The sequence below is a fragment of the Lontra canadensis genome, unplaced genomic scaffold (assembly GCF_010015895.1).
Source record: "Lontra canadensis isolate GAN:19392208 unplaced genomic scaffold, GSC_riverotter_1.0 scaffold208, whole genome shotgun sequence".
In the NCBI taxonomy this organism is placed as follows: domain Eukaryota; kingdom Metazoa; phylum Chordata; class Mammalia; order Carnivora; family Mustelidae; genus Lontra; species Lontra canadensis.
In genome coordinates this window covers 1017817-1035234 of record NW_022631202.1, presented here as the reverse complement: position 1 = coordinate 1035234, position 17418 = coordinate 1017817, and the positions used below count along the sequence as shown (strand labels likewise).

General features: G+C 39.5%; 1 protein-coding gene across 2 annotated transcripts in view; it reads right to left on the bottom strand.

The window, feature by feature from the left end:
* Window positions 1-17418, bottom strand: part of DPY19L3 (dpy-19 like C-mannosyltransferase 3) — a 69424-nt gene that overhangs the window by 39610 nt on the left and 12396 nt on the right. The window contains exons 4-6 of one of the 2 annotated variants that reach the window (XM_032848768.1): window positions 4588-4678; window positions 1099-1220; window positions 227-372 (exon numbers count right to left, since the gene is read on the bottom strand). In XM_032848768.1, the coding sequence (XP_032704659.1) occupies window positions 227-372; window positions 1099-1220; window positions 4588-4678 (359 nt within the window). The remainder of the gene's footprint in view (window positions 1-226; window positions 373-1098; window positions 1221-4587; window positions 4679-17418) is intronic. The other variant, XM_032848769.1, reaches the window with a different exon arrangement.

The window sequence follows — 17418 nt, the reverse complement described above, 5'->3', positions numbered from 1 at the left end:
TCTCTTGGCCTGTCATTTAATGTTCTCTTCCTCAGCTGGAAATATATATGTAAGTAGGACTTTCTACCTTGCTAGATAAGACAAGTAAACACCACTAGGGAAACCAAAGAGAAAATACTCCCATACAAACCAGTGTGGCTGAGTAACTTCCTCTGACCTGGAAATCAAGTACCTTTGTTTTCACTTCCATCTTAGGAAGGGAGAAGGGATACTGATTGCAACTCACCTATTGGTGACGTACCAGAACGCTGCTAGAAGCCCCGACAGCCATGTCCCACTAAGGAGCCAGCTGGTTGTGTACAGGGCCGTGACATAGATCGCCTGCAGTCCAAACAAGGTGTAAATATAAAAATAAACTGGCTCTAAATATTTCTGGAAAAAGGAACAATAAAAAATATTTGTTATGGAGCCCTCATTAGCTTTTCATTGTTACTTAAAAAATATGACAGTGAGGGGCAGCTGGCTGGCTCAGTCACTAAGAAGGTGTGACTCTTAACCCAGGGTCTAGAGTTAAAGCCCCACCTTGGATGTGGGGCCTACTTACCCAAACAAACAAACAAACAAACAAACAAAAAAACAAAACCAAAAAATATGAGAGTGGGAATTTAATAATCAGCAACTGGGTATTAATTACAAGAACTAAGCCTTTCTGGGGAAAAGTTTGCTGGCGGCCTTTCTTCTCACTAGCGGAGTGGGAGAGGGAAGAAAGGCCTGGACTCTGGCTTCATTCTTTAGACAAGCTTCACATCTAACTGTGTCCACATGAAGTGGTCACTGTGATTGGCTAATTTCCAATTTTTTAATTTAAAGATAGGGGACAAGTGATTACATGCTTCTCAATGAAAATATATATCAGCTTCTAGACTTCATGCATGTATTATTAGCCAGGGTGCATCTATATGTAAAAAAAAAAAAAAAACTTATAAAAACATATATGAAGAGCAAAGTTCACCATATCCAGAGAAAATTAGGATTTTTGTTGCTTTCCTACCAAGCCAGTGGAAGATCAGAATAACATATGTGAAAGTCTCAACTTAAAACAGCAGATTTTGACTTTTGTGTGATATTAACAATTCAATGTCACAGAACACAACATACCTGTATTGGTAGGACTCTATATAAAATACTGAGAAAAACTTCTTGGTAAATATTCATTCGTTGAAGAAGGTTAATTGTCCTCATAGACTCAGTTTTGTTATCATATATTAAGCCATGAAAACCTAAGGTTGGTATTTGAAAGATCAGGAGAAAAGAATTACAATTATAAATTATCAATTATTCAAGACTTTTCCTAGATTCTTTAGTGTGTGCCAGAGAATGTGCTAGGCGTTGGGGATGTGATAGTAAACAAAAAACACCATCCCACCCTCAAACAGCTTACTGTATATTAGACATTCCTATGTTTACATGAATACAGGTAAATTATAATTTGTGTGAGGACAACAACAACAAAAAAACTCCCATATGTTCTTTTACAGAAATTCAGGCCAAGAGGATTTTATACCCTCACTCTGCCCTTCCTGCCATGAGACCTGTAGTACTTCTTTGGGGGCTATAAGCAAGCCTATGGGTTTGGCCATTGACTTGTTCTGACCGATGGCATGTGAGAGGATGTGACATCTTTTCAGAAAAGATGACACGTGTCTCCACCAGCAATGTGGCTATTTACCTTTGTCATGACAACAGCAAGTTCCAAATAAGGGCGGGATAATAAAAGTAAGAAATAAACCTGTTGTTATAGAGTTCCATGGCTACACTGAGGTTATCTGCTGCTATAACCAAGCTAACTGATTCACAGAAGGTTCGAAGAGATGGTTCACAGAAGAGAACACGCATACAATCCCGATACATATGAAAAGATGCTCAACCTTGCACCTACGGAAAGTGCAAATTAGAACTATACCATTTCTCACCTACCAGCTTGGAAGAAAATTAAGAAGTCTGACAACATCCTCTATTTTATAGTCCTTATGAAATTAACAGATTCAGGTAATGATCACCGATGGTGCTAACCCATTAGGTGCAAGGCTAACTGAGAGCTTATTAATAGACCAGTCTCGACCCTACAAGAGATTGCGCCCGTCAAGTGCACCCACCTCTATCGGACAAATGAATCAGGCTTTCAACAAAAAAAATTACAAGAAAAGAAGATAGAAGGAAATCTATAGATTAAAAGAAACAGAGAGAGGGCTCTGGCTAGCTCAGTCAGTACAGCAAGCAACTCTTGATCTTGGATTTGTGAGTTCGAGCCCCATGTGGGTGTAGAGATTACTTAAAAATAAAATCTAAAAAAAAAAAAAAAGAGAGAGAGCAAATGATTGCAATGCTTGGACTTTATTTGGATCTCAAAAACTATATTAAAACTCTGGAAGACAATCATAAAAATGAGGAACACTGACTAGGTATGTGACAGAAATCTCCTAATTGTGCTTTAAGTGTGATAATAGCAATGTGGTTATATTTAGAAAAGGGATTGCCATCTTTTACATAAATATACTGATATGTCTACAAATGCAGAAATATGCTGTCTTGGAGTTTCTCCAAAATCATCCGGTTTGAAAATGGGGTATAGAGAGGGGACAAGATAGGTTATGAGTTGGTAACTCTGGAAGCTGGTGACAGACATACGAAAATGTCCAGAGGATTCTCTTTACCTTTTTATACGTTTGAAATTTTCTAGAAGGAAGATCTTAACAAACGACTTAGAGGAAATGAAACAGATGAACCACTGAGATAATAATGGTGATAATTCGAAAGAAAATACCCGAATGAGATTTCTCATCTTTAAGAGCAGAGTTTCTCAACTTTAACACTACTGGTATTTTGACATTTGAGGCTTGATAATTCCTTGTTGAGACATTCATTGTAGGATGGTTAGCAACATCCCTCCCCTCTGCCCATTCCAGCAGCACAATCGTCCCCAACCCACCCCAGCTGGGACGACCCATGACGCATCTCGATGTTTCGGGTGTCCCCGAGAGAGACAACTGTCCCTCAGTAAGACCCACTGCTTTAGAAGATGCTAGAGAAGCAAAACACAAATTTGAGAACTCACGGACTCACTATTCTCAGTAGTTATGTTCCAGAAAGTTGCAGTGAACACTGAATTAGCAGGGTTATGTTCTTATGAGCCTCTGGTCATGCATTTTCAACTGATCAACACATGACCTTGATTTATGTGTTTCTGTTTAAAGACACCTTCAATATATATGAGCGATTCATTAACGCTGAACACATGCCAATAACACTAACGCACGCCTGTACAGAGCTTATCTCACACGTGTGTTTTCTCTGTATGCCTTCTTCACGGCCTGCGTGCACTTGGGAACTCCAGACAGCATGTTAGCACTATGCCCGGGGCCATTTCAAACCACAGAATCATCAAAAAAAGCAGAAAAATGCAAAAAGCATGGCCCTAGGTAGACTATGAAAAGGACACTATAGAAGGATAGCTGAAAGGAGACGGCAGTCATCACCTCATTCCACCTCGGCTGGGAACATGCAAGCCAGGTGACTAAGCGTTCTCGCTGCTCTGCACAAGCCCGTGAATGCCTGGCAGAGCCCCATGAGTGCGGATTCTGGGGTTACAAAGAGGTTCGAGTAAGTGAATTTGCACATATGGACTCCATGAATAACAAGGATCAACTGCATAGGGAAAAAAAATCAACACCTAACCTGCCTTTGTCGTATAAACTGAACCTCAGGGTCATCAAACAGTTGATGAGAAAAAGGCTTCTTAAATAACACAGTTCCAGCTAACAAACACAAGGGGAATGCAGAAGGTCACATTTGTAACTACTGAAATGACAGATATAGGCAATAAGCATCAATGGCTGCTAAAACCATTAAGTGAAAGGCTGATGGGTAGTAACCTTATTATGGGGGAACCTGGCTATCTACACGGGAATCAACTGACTGATACTTCGAGTGCAAAAAGAAAAATAACCAACGTTTCATATCTCCTACTGTGACAGAACCAGAAGTGCAAAACATCACCCATGAAGGATTTTTGCCAAAAATGTATCCAAATCCAAGCAAAGCCCAGTAAAGGACACAGTAAGTAGGAGAGTTCCCTTCCGAGGCTTTGATGAGTAATAGTGCTGAGCTCTAAACCACTTACCAACAGCGGAAATGTGGGAAAATGGTAATTGCAAAATAAAGGACCGAATGGGGACACCAGGGACAAGAAGGACCACTGTACTTCTTGTCTTCTCACCAAAATGCCTCCTGTTTTTAGACAATACTCCTTTTGCAAAGACCTCTTCCAAAACGATTATGGAAAAAAAAACAAAAAACAAAAAAAAAAAACCCAGCAGCAAAACCAAGAAATTGCAAACAGATGAGTTTTGGGATGGAGTAGAGCTGAGGAGAGGAGAGTTATGTTAGGTATTACAGAACTCCTTCCAGAGCCAAACACTGGTTACTTGAGCAGGGAAAATGTACACGAGTTTAAGGAAAAAAAAAAAAAAAAAAAAAGGCACGCAAGTTCTAGAAAGCATTTATAAAATGCTTTAGTGCACAAGTAGGTTTGGCTGAAATATTGCAAAGTTAGAAGGAGATCCCCATAAAGCTATTAGTTGTAATTACCTTGCATGAGGGTTGGAGCCTGTAGCATTTGCTTGTAGTAGGAGTAATACAGCCCACATTCTGTTCTGAATGAGATTTCTCGCTCCACTTCCTGAAATAAAGTTAGGTCTACTGGGTTTACATGACCTAGTTTTTTGTTTTTTGTTTAAATATCTATTGTCACGGCAGAAACAGGATCCAAAACTACAACTTAAAAGGAAAAAAAAAAAACGCTTTCAAAATATAGTCTTAAGAAATCTTGGCAAAGCAAAACAATAGAAGGCTGGTAAATGTTGAAGCTGGGTGGGAGTTACAGGAGTTTATTATATGAGTCTTTCTACTTTTGTGACTGTTTAAACTTTCCATTAACAAACCATTTACAAAATAGAGACAACTAATTCCATTTACACTGACATGTCACAGTTACCATTTTTCTTTTATTTCACACAAATTAAAACTTAAAAAAAACACACACACCACCAATCTTACGGAATACTAGGGAGAATCAAAATAGGCACAGAATAAAAAAACCTCCCAAATGAAAAGAACTATAATTGCATTAGACACCTACCTAAAAGCTAACAGTATTATATAAGATTAATAACTTCCCATTTATTCTCAGAATATAAGATAGCCTGAATGAAAAGGGGCAGACCTTTTACATGTGAATTTTAGTTTGCCAAGTGTCACCCTGGTGGAAAGATGCTCATGTAGGCAAATGGATAACAATAGTAAACCGCTTTTAAATAAGTATTCAATTTTAGAAGAACTGAAAATTGAAAGTGACAGCTATTAGTCAATTTGGTTGTAAGATGCTTTTATAAAATGTAAAATTTAAATCATTAACAAACTCTGGAGGCAACTGGTGGTAAGGATGGGATGGGGAAGACATTCTGGAATAATCATATTAATATTCTTAGATACTGTATTTCACATACATACATATATATCTAGATATCTATCTCTCTCTCTCTACACATAATAGTATAAACGAAAGAAAATGGTAATTTGTTGTTACAGACTCTTTTACACCAGTGTCTAAGAAGTCAGGTCCTAGAATCTAGCACACAGGGTCTAAAGCGTATTTCCATCTCTGTTTTTCCTACCATAGCAGATCCCTATTCCACAAACCCAACCTTAACGGGGAGGATGCTAAACATGAAACATGGCATGTTCTAATGAATCAGCTTCTCTGAACACACTTTTGGTTTTTTCCCCCTACCTCCAATGACTTTTCAAACTGTAATAAACATTTCATGAAAAGAACCACTCATGCTACTTATCTTCAGGCCTGAAATTATTTCATGTGTCTCTTCTACCCTTTAAATATTTCTCCTGTTGTTTAAAAAACTATTATAAATTGATTCATGAATAAAGCACTGAAGAAGTACTCAGTTCCCTGAGTACATCCAATTACTGACCTTGAGAAACAAACTTATGTTTTACCATTGTTCACTCTTTTTTAAAAAAACGGGAGGGAGGGGCAGAGTAGCAAATCTTATATAATGAGCTTCCTTCCACAGAAAACAGGTTTATCTCAGGGAAAGCAAACATGGAAAAAAGGCCCAGTCAGATTCTGAAATTTACTTTCATTAGCACACTTGCTCTATAAAGAGGACAATATACAACAATGGTGCTCTCTTAGCTTTTGCCTTTGCTACTGATTTGTGTTGTCTCTTTCACAGCAGTAAAGGCAATTCTTAGCAGTCATATCAACATTCATCTTTAATTTTTGAGAAAAACTGTTCTATTGCTTTTCTTAACAGAAAACTAGACTGGTTATCACTTGTTTCTATAATATTCACACTCCTACTTGGTCAAGGAGCCACCGAGGCTGTGAATTAATGTTAACTGAGCAAATGTTAGCTTTTGTTCATGCAAGTGAGGGAAAAAAAAAACAAACCTATTAAGTCTAATTACATTCCTTTTCTTCTCCCCAGCTGCTTCATGTGTTCAGAGTACGGCTGTCTTCAATGGAATATTCTAATGTCAAACCTATATCCTCAAATCAAACTGGAGAGGCAGATCAATCACTTACATGAAGGGGGCTTCATAGCCAACACGGTTCTAAGGATAAAAGAAGACTGACCTTATAAAGATGGGGGTGGGGGGGAGAAAAAAAAAAACCCACTGCTCACAGTACAAAGGTAGAAAGCTTTTGCGCTCCACCCCTCTCTTTTAATATACCCAGAACGTATAAAGAACTGAGGGGGTCCTAATTAGTAAAAAAGCATTCAAACATGATTAATTGATAATCTTGGCACCAGCTGATGGAACCAAATGCTAGACTTTATTAGACAGACACATGCAAGTTTTACATCTGCTTCATGCTAAGAGAACATCTGCTTTACTCATTCAAACACTTTTCCAGTTTTACAGCAATTTACACTTTGCCTGCTAGATTGTGCTAGTGAAAATGTACACCAAGAGAAGCTACCCTCTGAAGAATGCAAAATGAACAAATACTTCATATTTTAATTTGCATCAGTTCCGCAGGGAAAGCAATGTCGGGAGAATGAAAGGATCTTTTCTGAAGACAATGACAGAAAGAAATAGAAAGACGAAAGCATTGTATTTTTAAGGAACCGTATAGCTAACACCATTTAAGTAGTAGTTTATATTGTAATTTAACAAAAGTACTCAAAGGAAAAAGCATTAAAAAATGCTCACACTTAATCTGCATCCCCTAGAAACACTCGAAATGTAACAACCCTTTTTAGACAAATGACACCAAATCTGCCAAAGGAAACCTCTCGTTAGTTTTTTAAAATCTCGTGAAAGTAACTTTTGTTTACAGAAACTGCACCCAAAATGACGAGGCCGCTGGTAGTGGGGAAGCCAGGGACAGATGAACTTCATACATGTCATCTGTTTCAGAATTAGGGAACAAATCATCTCACCAAGAAACAGTAGCTCACGATAAAGACAGCTGTTCTCGAAGTTTTGCACTGGGAATCATGCCCTTAGCAAATATATTTATGGCACATACATGGTTGATGGTCTGGTTCGATTCCTGTCCATCTGTTGGAATGGAACAATTCTTGCCCTGGAGTTGATGAATGCCTTGATGTGTGAGAGCTGCCAAGCAGGGTGTGGGAGGTTAGACGGCTGCTGTGGGGACCGGCACCCGTGGGGCTCGCACAGAAGCCACCACCAGTCCTCAGGAGCACCTGAAGTCACCACTTTGCGGGACTTGCCCTGGTTAGTCTAAAGAGCCCTTGCTGAGCAGGTGCGTTCATTTGGTGGGAAGATATGCAAATTCTGTAATATCAAGCCAATATGACAGTAAGAGTGGAAAATACCAGCCTAAGAAAGGATTGTACAAACTTGGTAAAAATTGAGTGACAGGAGTGCTTTTTTAGCCAAATGAGAATGATCTTTCCTTATCACTCAACATTTATTTGCTGGGGGAAACAAAGGTATAAAACCTCAGTCCTTGATCCCGAGGGGTTTATGTTTCCATGAGAAAGAATAATGCATTTTTTAAAAAGGAAAATGACAACTCAAGGAAGGGTATCAATTAGAGAGAAGGAAGAGCCTTTTGCCTGAAGTATTAACCCAGCTCCCATCACATTCTGTGCTTCTCATCGGTCTCTTTTCTGCTCTATCTTCCTCATTCATTCATTCATTCATTCATTCAACAAACAGCTACTGACCAACAAGTGACAAGCATTCACCTGCTGAGAAATTCAGCTGGGAACAAAAGGGGACACAAATCTCTGTCTTCACAGGATTTTTAATCTAGAACAGAGGGAAGAATTTCCTTGCTTAGTAAACAAGTACAGTATAAGAAGTAAAGCAGAGAAGAGGGGTGGTGAGCGGGGTGGTGCTGTGATCTTGCAGATGTGTGAAGAAGGCCGCACCCGTGAAGGGACAATTGCAGAGATGAGGTGAGGTGGTGAGTCATGTGCAGAAGACCCTGCCAGCCAGACAGGACAGCCAAATACACCTTGAAGAATAATGAGGAAGGCAGCGTGGTCTGAGTTGGAGGGAGGAAGGAGGGTCAGGAGCGGCAGTGCAGAGCGGTCTGAGAGGTAATGTGGGGTCACACACCCAGTCCTGGCAGGTGACAAGGACTCTAGGCTTGCACTCTGAGCTAGGTGTGTGTGAGGGGAGCCGGGGAGGGGGGAGGTCAGGAAGGAGGTTTCAGACATGCTGAGCTGGACTGCGAAGGATTCTGAGTGGGGAGGGAGCTGCCGTAATAAATCCAGGTGGGGATAAAGGTTGTGGGAGGTGATCGCATTATAGATACTGTCAAAGGAAACCTGACAGGACTTTCTGAGGCTGTAAGGTGGGACTTGAGAACCAGGACTGTGTGAGAGCAGAAGCCCAAGCCACTGAAGGAGGAAGCTGCAATTTACAGAGACGGAGATACCAGGAGAAACACGTGAGGGCAGGGACGGTCAGGTGGTTGATGTTGCACTTGTTGAGTCTGAAATGCCCACCGGACATCCAAACTCAGGTGGCCAAGTCAGAAGATGTACATGCAAGTCTGGAGTTCAGGGGAGAGGTCTAAGCAGGGACAGACGTTTGGGAGCCATCAGCACAGAGATGGTATGTAAAGCTATGGATAAGACTGTTCTTAGAAATGAGAGCGGACAGAAAAACAGAGCCAAGTCCTGGGTTCCCTGCCAACAAGAAGTCAGAAGGCTGAGGAGGAGCCTGTCAAGGAGCCAAATGATCAGCTGGAGAGGTAGGAGGAGATCCGGGAGAACCCGTGTCCCAGAGCCAAGAAAACTGCTGAGAGCCCAAGGAAAACGAGGACTGAGACAGGACCACTAAACTGAACAACCCGGAGGGCCTCAGTGGCTTGAACCAGAATCTTTCAAGAGCAGGGCCAAGGCCGAAGCCTGACTGGAGTGGGTTCAAGAGAGACAGCGGGAGGAGAGGAACAGAGACCACGGGCTCACAGACTTCTGGGGGGAGGCTGGGTGTGAAGATGAGCAGGAACGGTGGGATAGCAGCTGAAAGAGAAAGTGGGGCTCCAACAGCCTCCCCCGCTCCCCGCATGGGAGAAGGCGGGAGAGACCTGACAGCTGGAGTGAGGGAATTCTGGAGAGGCGAGAGAGAGGGCCTCACACCTGTGTGGGGACAAGTTGGCATCCAGGGACGACATCCGGGCAGAGGCGGGGTGGAAGCATGTGGAAGGTTTCTTCAGCTCGCCTCTCCTTTCTCAGTTGGAACACAGTACCTCCGAACACGCAGGCCGGCATACTGGGTGTCTGCGGCTGAAGGACTCCCTGACCTCCCCCTTCTCCCCCGAGTCTCTTGTGAAAGCTGTACCCCTCGTCCCCGGAGGAAAGAACATCCTTATCTCCAGAGACGGAGGGACAGGGCAGGTGTCTGAACCAACAGGCCTTGCTAAGTTCGCCTCGGTTCACTACCCCTACCTCATACCTTTTGGTCCTATTATATCTTTTCCATGACTTCCTACTCTTAGTCAAATCGAGCATAAAAATGCTCAGGTTTAACCCTTTCTTCAGGTCTTCATTTCCTTATGAAGGTGCTAGTGTCACATAGAACTTGTATTAAGTAAATCTGGATGCTCTTCTCTTGTTGGTCTGTCTATTGTCAGTTCAGTGAACAGGACCCCATCCAGAGGACCTAGGAGGGCAGGGGGCCCCCCTTGACAGTGAAACAGGAAGCAATGCAACATATGACAGTCAAGTACTGGGGGAGAAAGGAGGGAAGAAAAAGTTCATCATCCCAGGAGAGCTTGGGGGTGGGGAGTACATGGACAAAGGAAGTGGAAGAGGACTGCCAGGGAACTTTTAAAAAAGGCACATTTGAGGTTTTCCTTCCTTATTAATTTCAATTTGAGAAATTTAAAAAATATTTTGGTATCTCTATATTTAATTTTAGATTTACTCCCTGCTACTTACTGAGTTTTCCTACTGCTTGTAATAATTTTTCAGATTGGGGCACCTGCGTGGCTCAGTGGATTAAGCCTCTGCCTTCGGCTCAGGTCATGATCCCAGGGTCCTGGGATCCAGCCCCGCATCGGGCTCTCTGCTCGGTGGGGAGCCTGCTTCCCCGCCCCCACCTGCCTCTCTGCCTACTTGTGATCTCTGTCTGTCAAATAAATAAATAAAATCTTAAAAAAAATTTTTTTTTAAGATTATTCTCTTGTGGTTTCCAGGTATATAATGACACAATCTGCAAATAATGTCACCTTCTTCTTCCCACCTGTTGGTATTTTTTATTTCTCATGTTTATGTTGCTGGCCCCTCCAAAGCAATGTTAAACAGTATGAACAGATCGCTTTGGCTTGGAATATGCTTCTAATGCCATGATGCCACCAGACACACATGCTGACTTAATTAAAATGAAAAATTTCATTTCTCAGTTCCTGAACACACTTGGCTAATGGCTAGAGTGTTAATTCAGCACAAAGAACTTTTCATTATTATACGAAGTTCTACTAGATAGCACTGTTCTAGTGTTTCCCTAATGGGTAAGTTCTCAGCATTTGGTCTGAGATGTATGCATGTTATATTTAAAAAAAAAAAAAAGATGCATCTATTTTCTTAAGTTTTACTGAGCTAGAATTCGAATACTATACACATCACCCATTTACAGTATACAATTAATTGGCTTTGACTGTATTCACAAGTTAGACACGCGTCCCCAGCATCAATTTTAGACTATTTCACTGCCCCTAAAAAGAAACACCAAACCCCTGGCTGTCACTCTGCAAATCCCTCACGCCTTCCTAATCTAATTTCTGTCTCTTTAGATTGGCTATCTTGGACATTTCGTTTTAATGAAATGACACAATACGTGCCTTGTGCCTGATTTCTTTCATTTAGCATATTTTCAAGGCTCTTCTAATGTATCATTAATTCACTAAAAAATTGCCAAACAATATTCCATTCCATGAATATGCCACATTTTACTTATCCATTCATCCATTAGTGGACATTAGATTTGTGTCCTCTTTTTGGCTATTATGAAAAATGCTGCTATGAATACTCATGTACCAGTTTTTGTGGGGATGTATTTTCATTTTTCTTGGGTATTTTCTTTGGAGTAGAATTGCTAAGATCGTACAATAACTATGTTTCACTGTCTGAGGGCCTGCCAGACCCTTTACCAAAGCGTTTGCACCATTTTACATTCCCCCCAGCAGTGTAGAAGGGTTCCAATTTCTCCACGCCCTTGTCAACACTTATTACATGTCTTCTTATTAGAGCCCTGCTAGTGGATGTGAAGTGTTACCTCATTGTGGCTTTGATTAGAATTTTCCTGACAGGCTAATGATGTTGAGAATCTTTTCATGAGCTTTTTGCCCATTTGCAGATCATCTCTGGAAAAATGTCTATTCAAGTTCTATGCTCATTAAAAACATTGAACTCTATTTTTATTATTGAGTTATTATGGTTCTTTGTAGATTGCAGACTCAAATCTCTTACCAGGAATATGATTTGTAAATATTTTCTCCTATTCTAAGTGGCGTCTTTTTGTTTTCTTGGCTGTATCCCCTGGAGTACAAAACTTTCTAATTTTGAAGAGGTCCAATATAACTATTTTTCCTTTAGCACGAGCTTTGGGTGTTGTATCCAGGATGGCTTAGCCTAACCCAAGGCCATGATAATTTATTCATTTTTTTTTTTTAGAAGTTTCATAGTTACTTTTAAGTCTCTGATCCACTTTGAGTTAATCTGTGCGTATGTAGGAGGAAGAGGCCCAATTTCCTTGTTTTGCTCATGAATATCCAATTGTCCCCAGATCATTTGTTGCAGACTATTCTTTCTTCATTTAATTGTCTTGGTATCTTTGTTGAAAATCAACTGACCAGAAATGTAAGGGTTTATTTCTGAACTCTCAATTCTGTTTCATCTCTCCTCCTCCCAGTGCTCACTGTCTCAATTACTGTACTCTTAGAGTAAGTTTTGAAATCACGGAGTGTGAGTCCTTCAACTTTGTTCTTCTTTTTCAAAACTGCTTTGGCTATTCTGGGTCCTTTCAGTTTCCATATAAATTTTAGGGTCAGCTTGTCAATTTCTGCAAAAACATCCACCTGGGATTTTGAGAGGGATAATTTTGAATCTGGACACCAACGCCATCTTAACCAGACTGTCTTCCAATTCATGAACATGATTTTAGCTTTAGACTTGTTTTGCATAATTTATTGTTAAGTACCTTATTCTTTTGTTGGTATTGTAAATGAAACTATTTTCCTTCTTTTTAAAGAGGTTTTACTTGAGATGATGCTATTTTCTTAATTTCATTTTTGGCCTGCTCATTGCTACTGCATACGAATACAATCAGTTTTTGTATATCAATCTTGTATCCTGCAACCCTAATAAACCGACCTATTAGTTCTAATAGTTCTTTTTGGTGAATTCTATGTAGAAGATCATGTTGTTATAAACAGAGACAGTTTTACTTCTTCCTTTCCAATTTGGAGGCCTTCTGTTTCATTTTATTGCCTAATTTCCCTGACAAGGACCTCTAGTATAATGTTGAATAGAAGTGGCTAGAACAGACATCTTTGTCTTGTTCCTAATCTGAGGTGAAAGCTTTCAATTTATCACCACTAAATATGATGTTAGTTGTGCAATTTTTGGCAGATGCCCTTTAGGAGGTTGAAGTTCTCTTCTTTTTTTTTTTTTTTTAATTTAAATCTTTTTTTTTTTTTCAAATATTTTATTCATTTATTGGACAGAGAACACAAGTAGGCAGAGAGGCAGGCAGAGAGGAGGAAGCAGGCTCCTCACCAAGCAGAGAGCCCGATGTGGGGCTTGATCCCAGGACCCTGGGATCATGACCTGAGCCGAAGGCAGAGGCTTTAACCCACTGAGCCACCCAGGCGCCCCTGAAGTTCTCTTCTATTTCTAGTCAGTTGAGTGTTTTTTATTGTGGAGAGTTGTTGAATTCTACCAAATGCTTTTTCTGTGTCTTTTGAGACAATCATATGATTTTTGTCTTTTATTCCAGTGATGTAATGGGCTCATCTGGTCTATTCTTAATTTGAAGTTACATATGTTACAAAGAAATAATAGATTTTTTCAAATACCCTTTTTTTTTTTTTTTTGCATCTTTTCAAGTACTGAGATAGCAAACAAGTATATTACTAGATTTCCCAACAATTTCCTTTAGTTTCCTGGCATAAAAATGACTTTTTCGTGGTGCATTATATTTCTGATATGCAACTAGATTCTCTTGATATTAACTAGAATTTTTGGTTCAAGATACGTAAGTGGGATTAGTTTCTGAGCTTTGTTTTTTTAATTATTATCTAGATTATATACAATTGATTCTCACTATTTGCAGATTTCTAGTTTGCCAATCTGCCTATTAGCTAAAATTTGTAACCACCAAATTGACAGCATTAACACTTGCTGTGTTTTTGCAACAAAGTGCAGACCGGTGAAAGTGTGCTCTGCCTCTTGCTCCAGCTCTCAGACAGAAACGATCAGAAGAGGAATACAGTAAGGGGCGGTGAGTGCAAACAGTGACCGCAGCTCTGAGCCTCCATGGATGGTGTCGGAATCCAACTCTGGTACCTGTTAGTGGGTCAGCCCTGGCAAGTCATTTGACCCTCCGGAACCTCATTTTCTCTTTTATAAAATAAAGAAAATAGAAACTACCAGGAAGTGCTTTTAGAATTTAAGACCTATGTGTGTGTGTCTCTCTCTCTCTCTCTCACACACACACACACACACACACACACACACACCCACTTCCCCAGGAGCAATGGTTTGATTCTCTTACTCAGCATTCTCAGTGACTCTTAGCACGTAACTGCTGGGGATTAAGGAAAGCTGACTGTGGTTATATTCTGATCCTCAGTCTCAGTGTGTTACATCTGATTTATAAAAATAATTTGAAAGTTTTCTTTCTCTTTGGTGTTCTAAAATGGCTGAAATAGTACTGGAATATTTTATTTGGTAAAATTCCTCCGTACAATCAATGGGGTTGGCTGTTTGGGGAGGTGTAGGACAGGTAGCTCTTTACCAAGTTTTCTCTGCTACACCTGCAAAAATAATAACATGTTTTGGGGCCCGTTTTGGTAATTTATATTCCAGAAAATCATGTTTCATCCACTCATCTAATTTGCACTGAATCAAACCGAATTTTTGGTGCTTTTTTTGGTGCTTTCCTATTTCATGGTCCACAGTTATTTCTCTGCTACCACATTTCATGATCTCTGTAATTACTTCTCTGTTATTTCTTAATTTGGGTACTTGTACTTCCTACCTCATCCTTATTCTTATTTTTCACTCCCCAAATAACCATTCATTAATTATTTTCCTATTTTCCAATTGATCAATTTCTCCTTTTACCCTTATCCTTCCACTTCTAGATTTTTACTTTCCAACTTCATAAGTGGAATAGTTTTGTTTATTCATTTTTATTTCCTAATATAATACTTAAAGCTACAAATTCTTCTGAATACTGCTTTAGCTGTATTCCCTAGTCCTGAAATACGGTTTTCATCTCCTTCTAGATTTCATTTATAATTTTTGTAAATTCAGTTTTAATTTCCTGCAACCAAAAAGTTAGGAAGTATTTTTACATTTCTAGAAAGTGACTTTTTCTTTTTAGTTATCTTCAGTTTTTATTTAAATGAATGAATGAATGAAAAGAGTATAATGTTGAGTCTGTGACCATTATCCCCAGAGTCAAGAACAAGCCAAGACTATGCACTATCATACTGCGATAAGGAAATAACGCCTGTAGTTTTGGATCTGAGATTTTCTCTATGGCTTAACATATCAACATTTTAGTTAATGCTCTGTGGATATTTGAAAAAAAAATATGTTCTGTCTTTAGATATTTATAGATTAAAACCCTTATTATTTTCCCTAGGCCTTCTATATTCTTATTTTTGACCACTTGCTTTTTTTTTTTATGAACTGAGAAAGAATTAAAACCCAGCATTAATGTGTTTCTCTGTTTCTTCTTGTATTTCCGGTGCTTTTTGCTTTATAAATATTGGTAAGTTATCTGACACATGGATAGTCCTATCTGTGGCTGGCATCTTTATCACTGAAAAACTGCCCTTCTTCACTTCATTTAACACTTTCTGTCTAAGACTTTCTTTCCCCCTTATGGGGAAATAGTTCAACAAATCCTTATCTACCTTTGGCCTAATCCTTCTAAGGAACTCTGTTCTGTGAGAATCTTACGCATATAGTACGTGATTTGGATTTTGCTTTATGATACAGTTTTTATCAAGTGAGTAAAGCAGACAGACTTATTTATATAAAATATTTTGGCATATTTGTGTTAATACATGTTGTATCAGATTTTTTTGTTACTCTTTAGAACAAATCCTTTATGATATGGTCTGCGTCTGAGGTGTGTGTGTGTCTTTTAATTTGGAAGGTTTGCTTTTGTTCTAGGAGCTACCTTTATAACTTTGAAGGATAACTTAATTCTCTATTTCTACGGACAGTATCTATTGAGTTTCTATATAACAAGTAATGATAATCATGAAATTTATAGTTTTTCCCTGCCCCATTTTACTTGATATTTTTCTTAGAATTTTCTTTTACAAACACTATACATCTGTCTCTTGACTATTTAAAGTAGGCTCCACACCCAGCATGGAGCCCAACATGGGGCTTGAACTCGCCACCCTGAGATCAGGACCCGAGAGGAGATCAAGAGCTGAACATTTAGCTGCCTGAGCCACCCACGTGCCTCTGGACTTCTCATTTTGAAATGAAACCTGACTTCTGTCTATAAAAAAAAAAAAAAAAAGGATTCCTCCACCATCTTCTACCTTTTCTTTTCTTTCCTCTTCTAACTCATTTTTACATTGTTATTCTGTTACTGTTTCATAGTTCTAACACTGCTAGGTGTTACCACGTTGTTTCCATCATATTATTTTGTTCTATAACTATTTAGGGCTAGTTCCACAGTTAAATATGTTTGCACCTCAAGGCAGTCTTTCTGCCATGGTTTTGCCTTTTCTCTCTCAGCTGGATAAAGTTTTCCCTCTACCAGTTTCTTCAGGTGTTCTTAAAAATATATATTTCCTCAGCATCAGGACAATTTGTGTAATGCTTTTATACATGATAGAATGACTGGATTAAAATATATAAAGCACATTTGCTCATGTGAGTCTTGTGCAGGATCATTCCAGGCCTTTAAGCATTAAATGTTACCATGGAAAAGTTGGAAGCCACACTGACTTCTCTTACAGGTAAAGGGATCTTTTGTTAGGATGTCCAGGGGTTTCTTACTATTGAAGCCCAGCAATTTCACAGAACTATATCCTGCTAATGACTTTTCTAGGCCAAGTTTTCCTGGGGCCCATTGTGCCCTGTCAATTTGTAGATTCAAATCATCTTTCATTTTTCAAAGGTTTTCTTGAATTACGTCTTTAAACACGATTCTCCCTTGTTTCACTGCTTTGGTTCTCTTCTATTGGGACAAATTATGCATGTTTGCTGTTGTCTTACTCATCTGTCAGATTCTCTCCACTATTTTAACGGTATTAATTTCATTTTTTTTTAAAGATTATTTTTATTTATTTGACAGACAGAGATCGCAAGTAGGCAGAGAGGCAGGCGGAGAGAGAGGAGGAAGCAGGCTCCCTGCTGAGCAGAGAGCCCGACGTGAGGCTCGATCCCAGGACCCGGAGATCATGACCTGCGCCAAAGGCAGAGGCTTAACCCACTGAGCCACCCAGACGTCCCCATTTTGTTTTCTTTTATCAGGGCAACACTTCTTATTCTGTGCCTTCTGCAGACTCTAATCTTCTGTGTGTTGCTTCCAAGATTGTTGTGATTTCTGTTATGGTTTTATCTTTTAATTCGACTTCTTGCCTAAGTTCTGCCAGCTCATCTTTCATTTCCTCTTGTTACCTTCCTGTAAGTCCTTGAGGATGGTCTATAC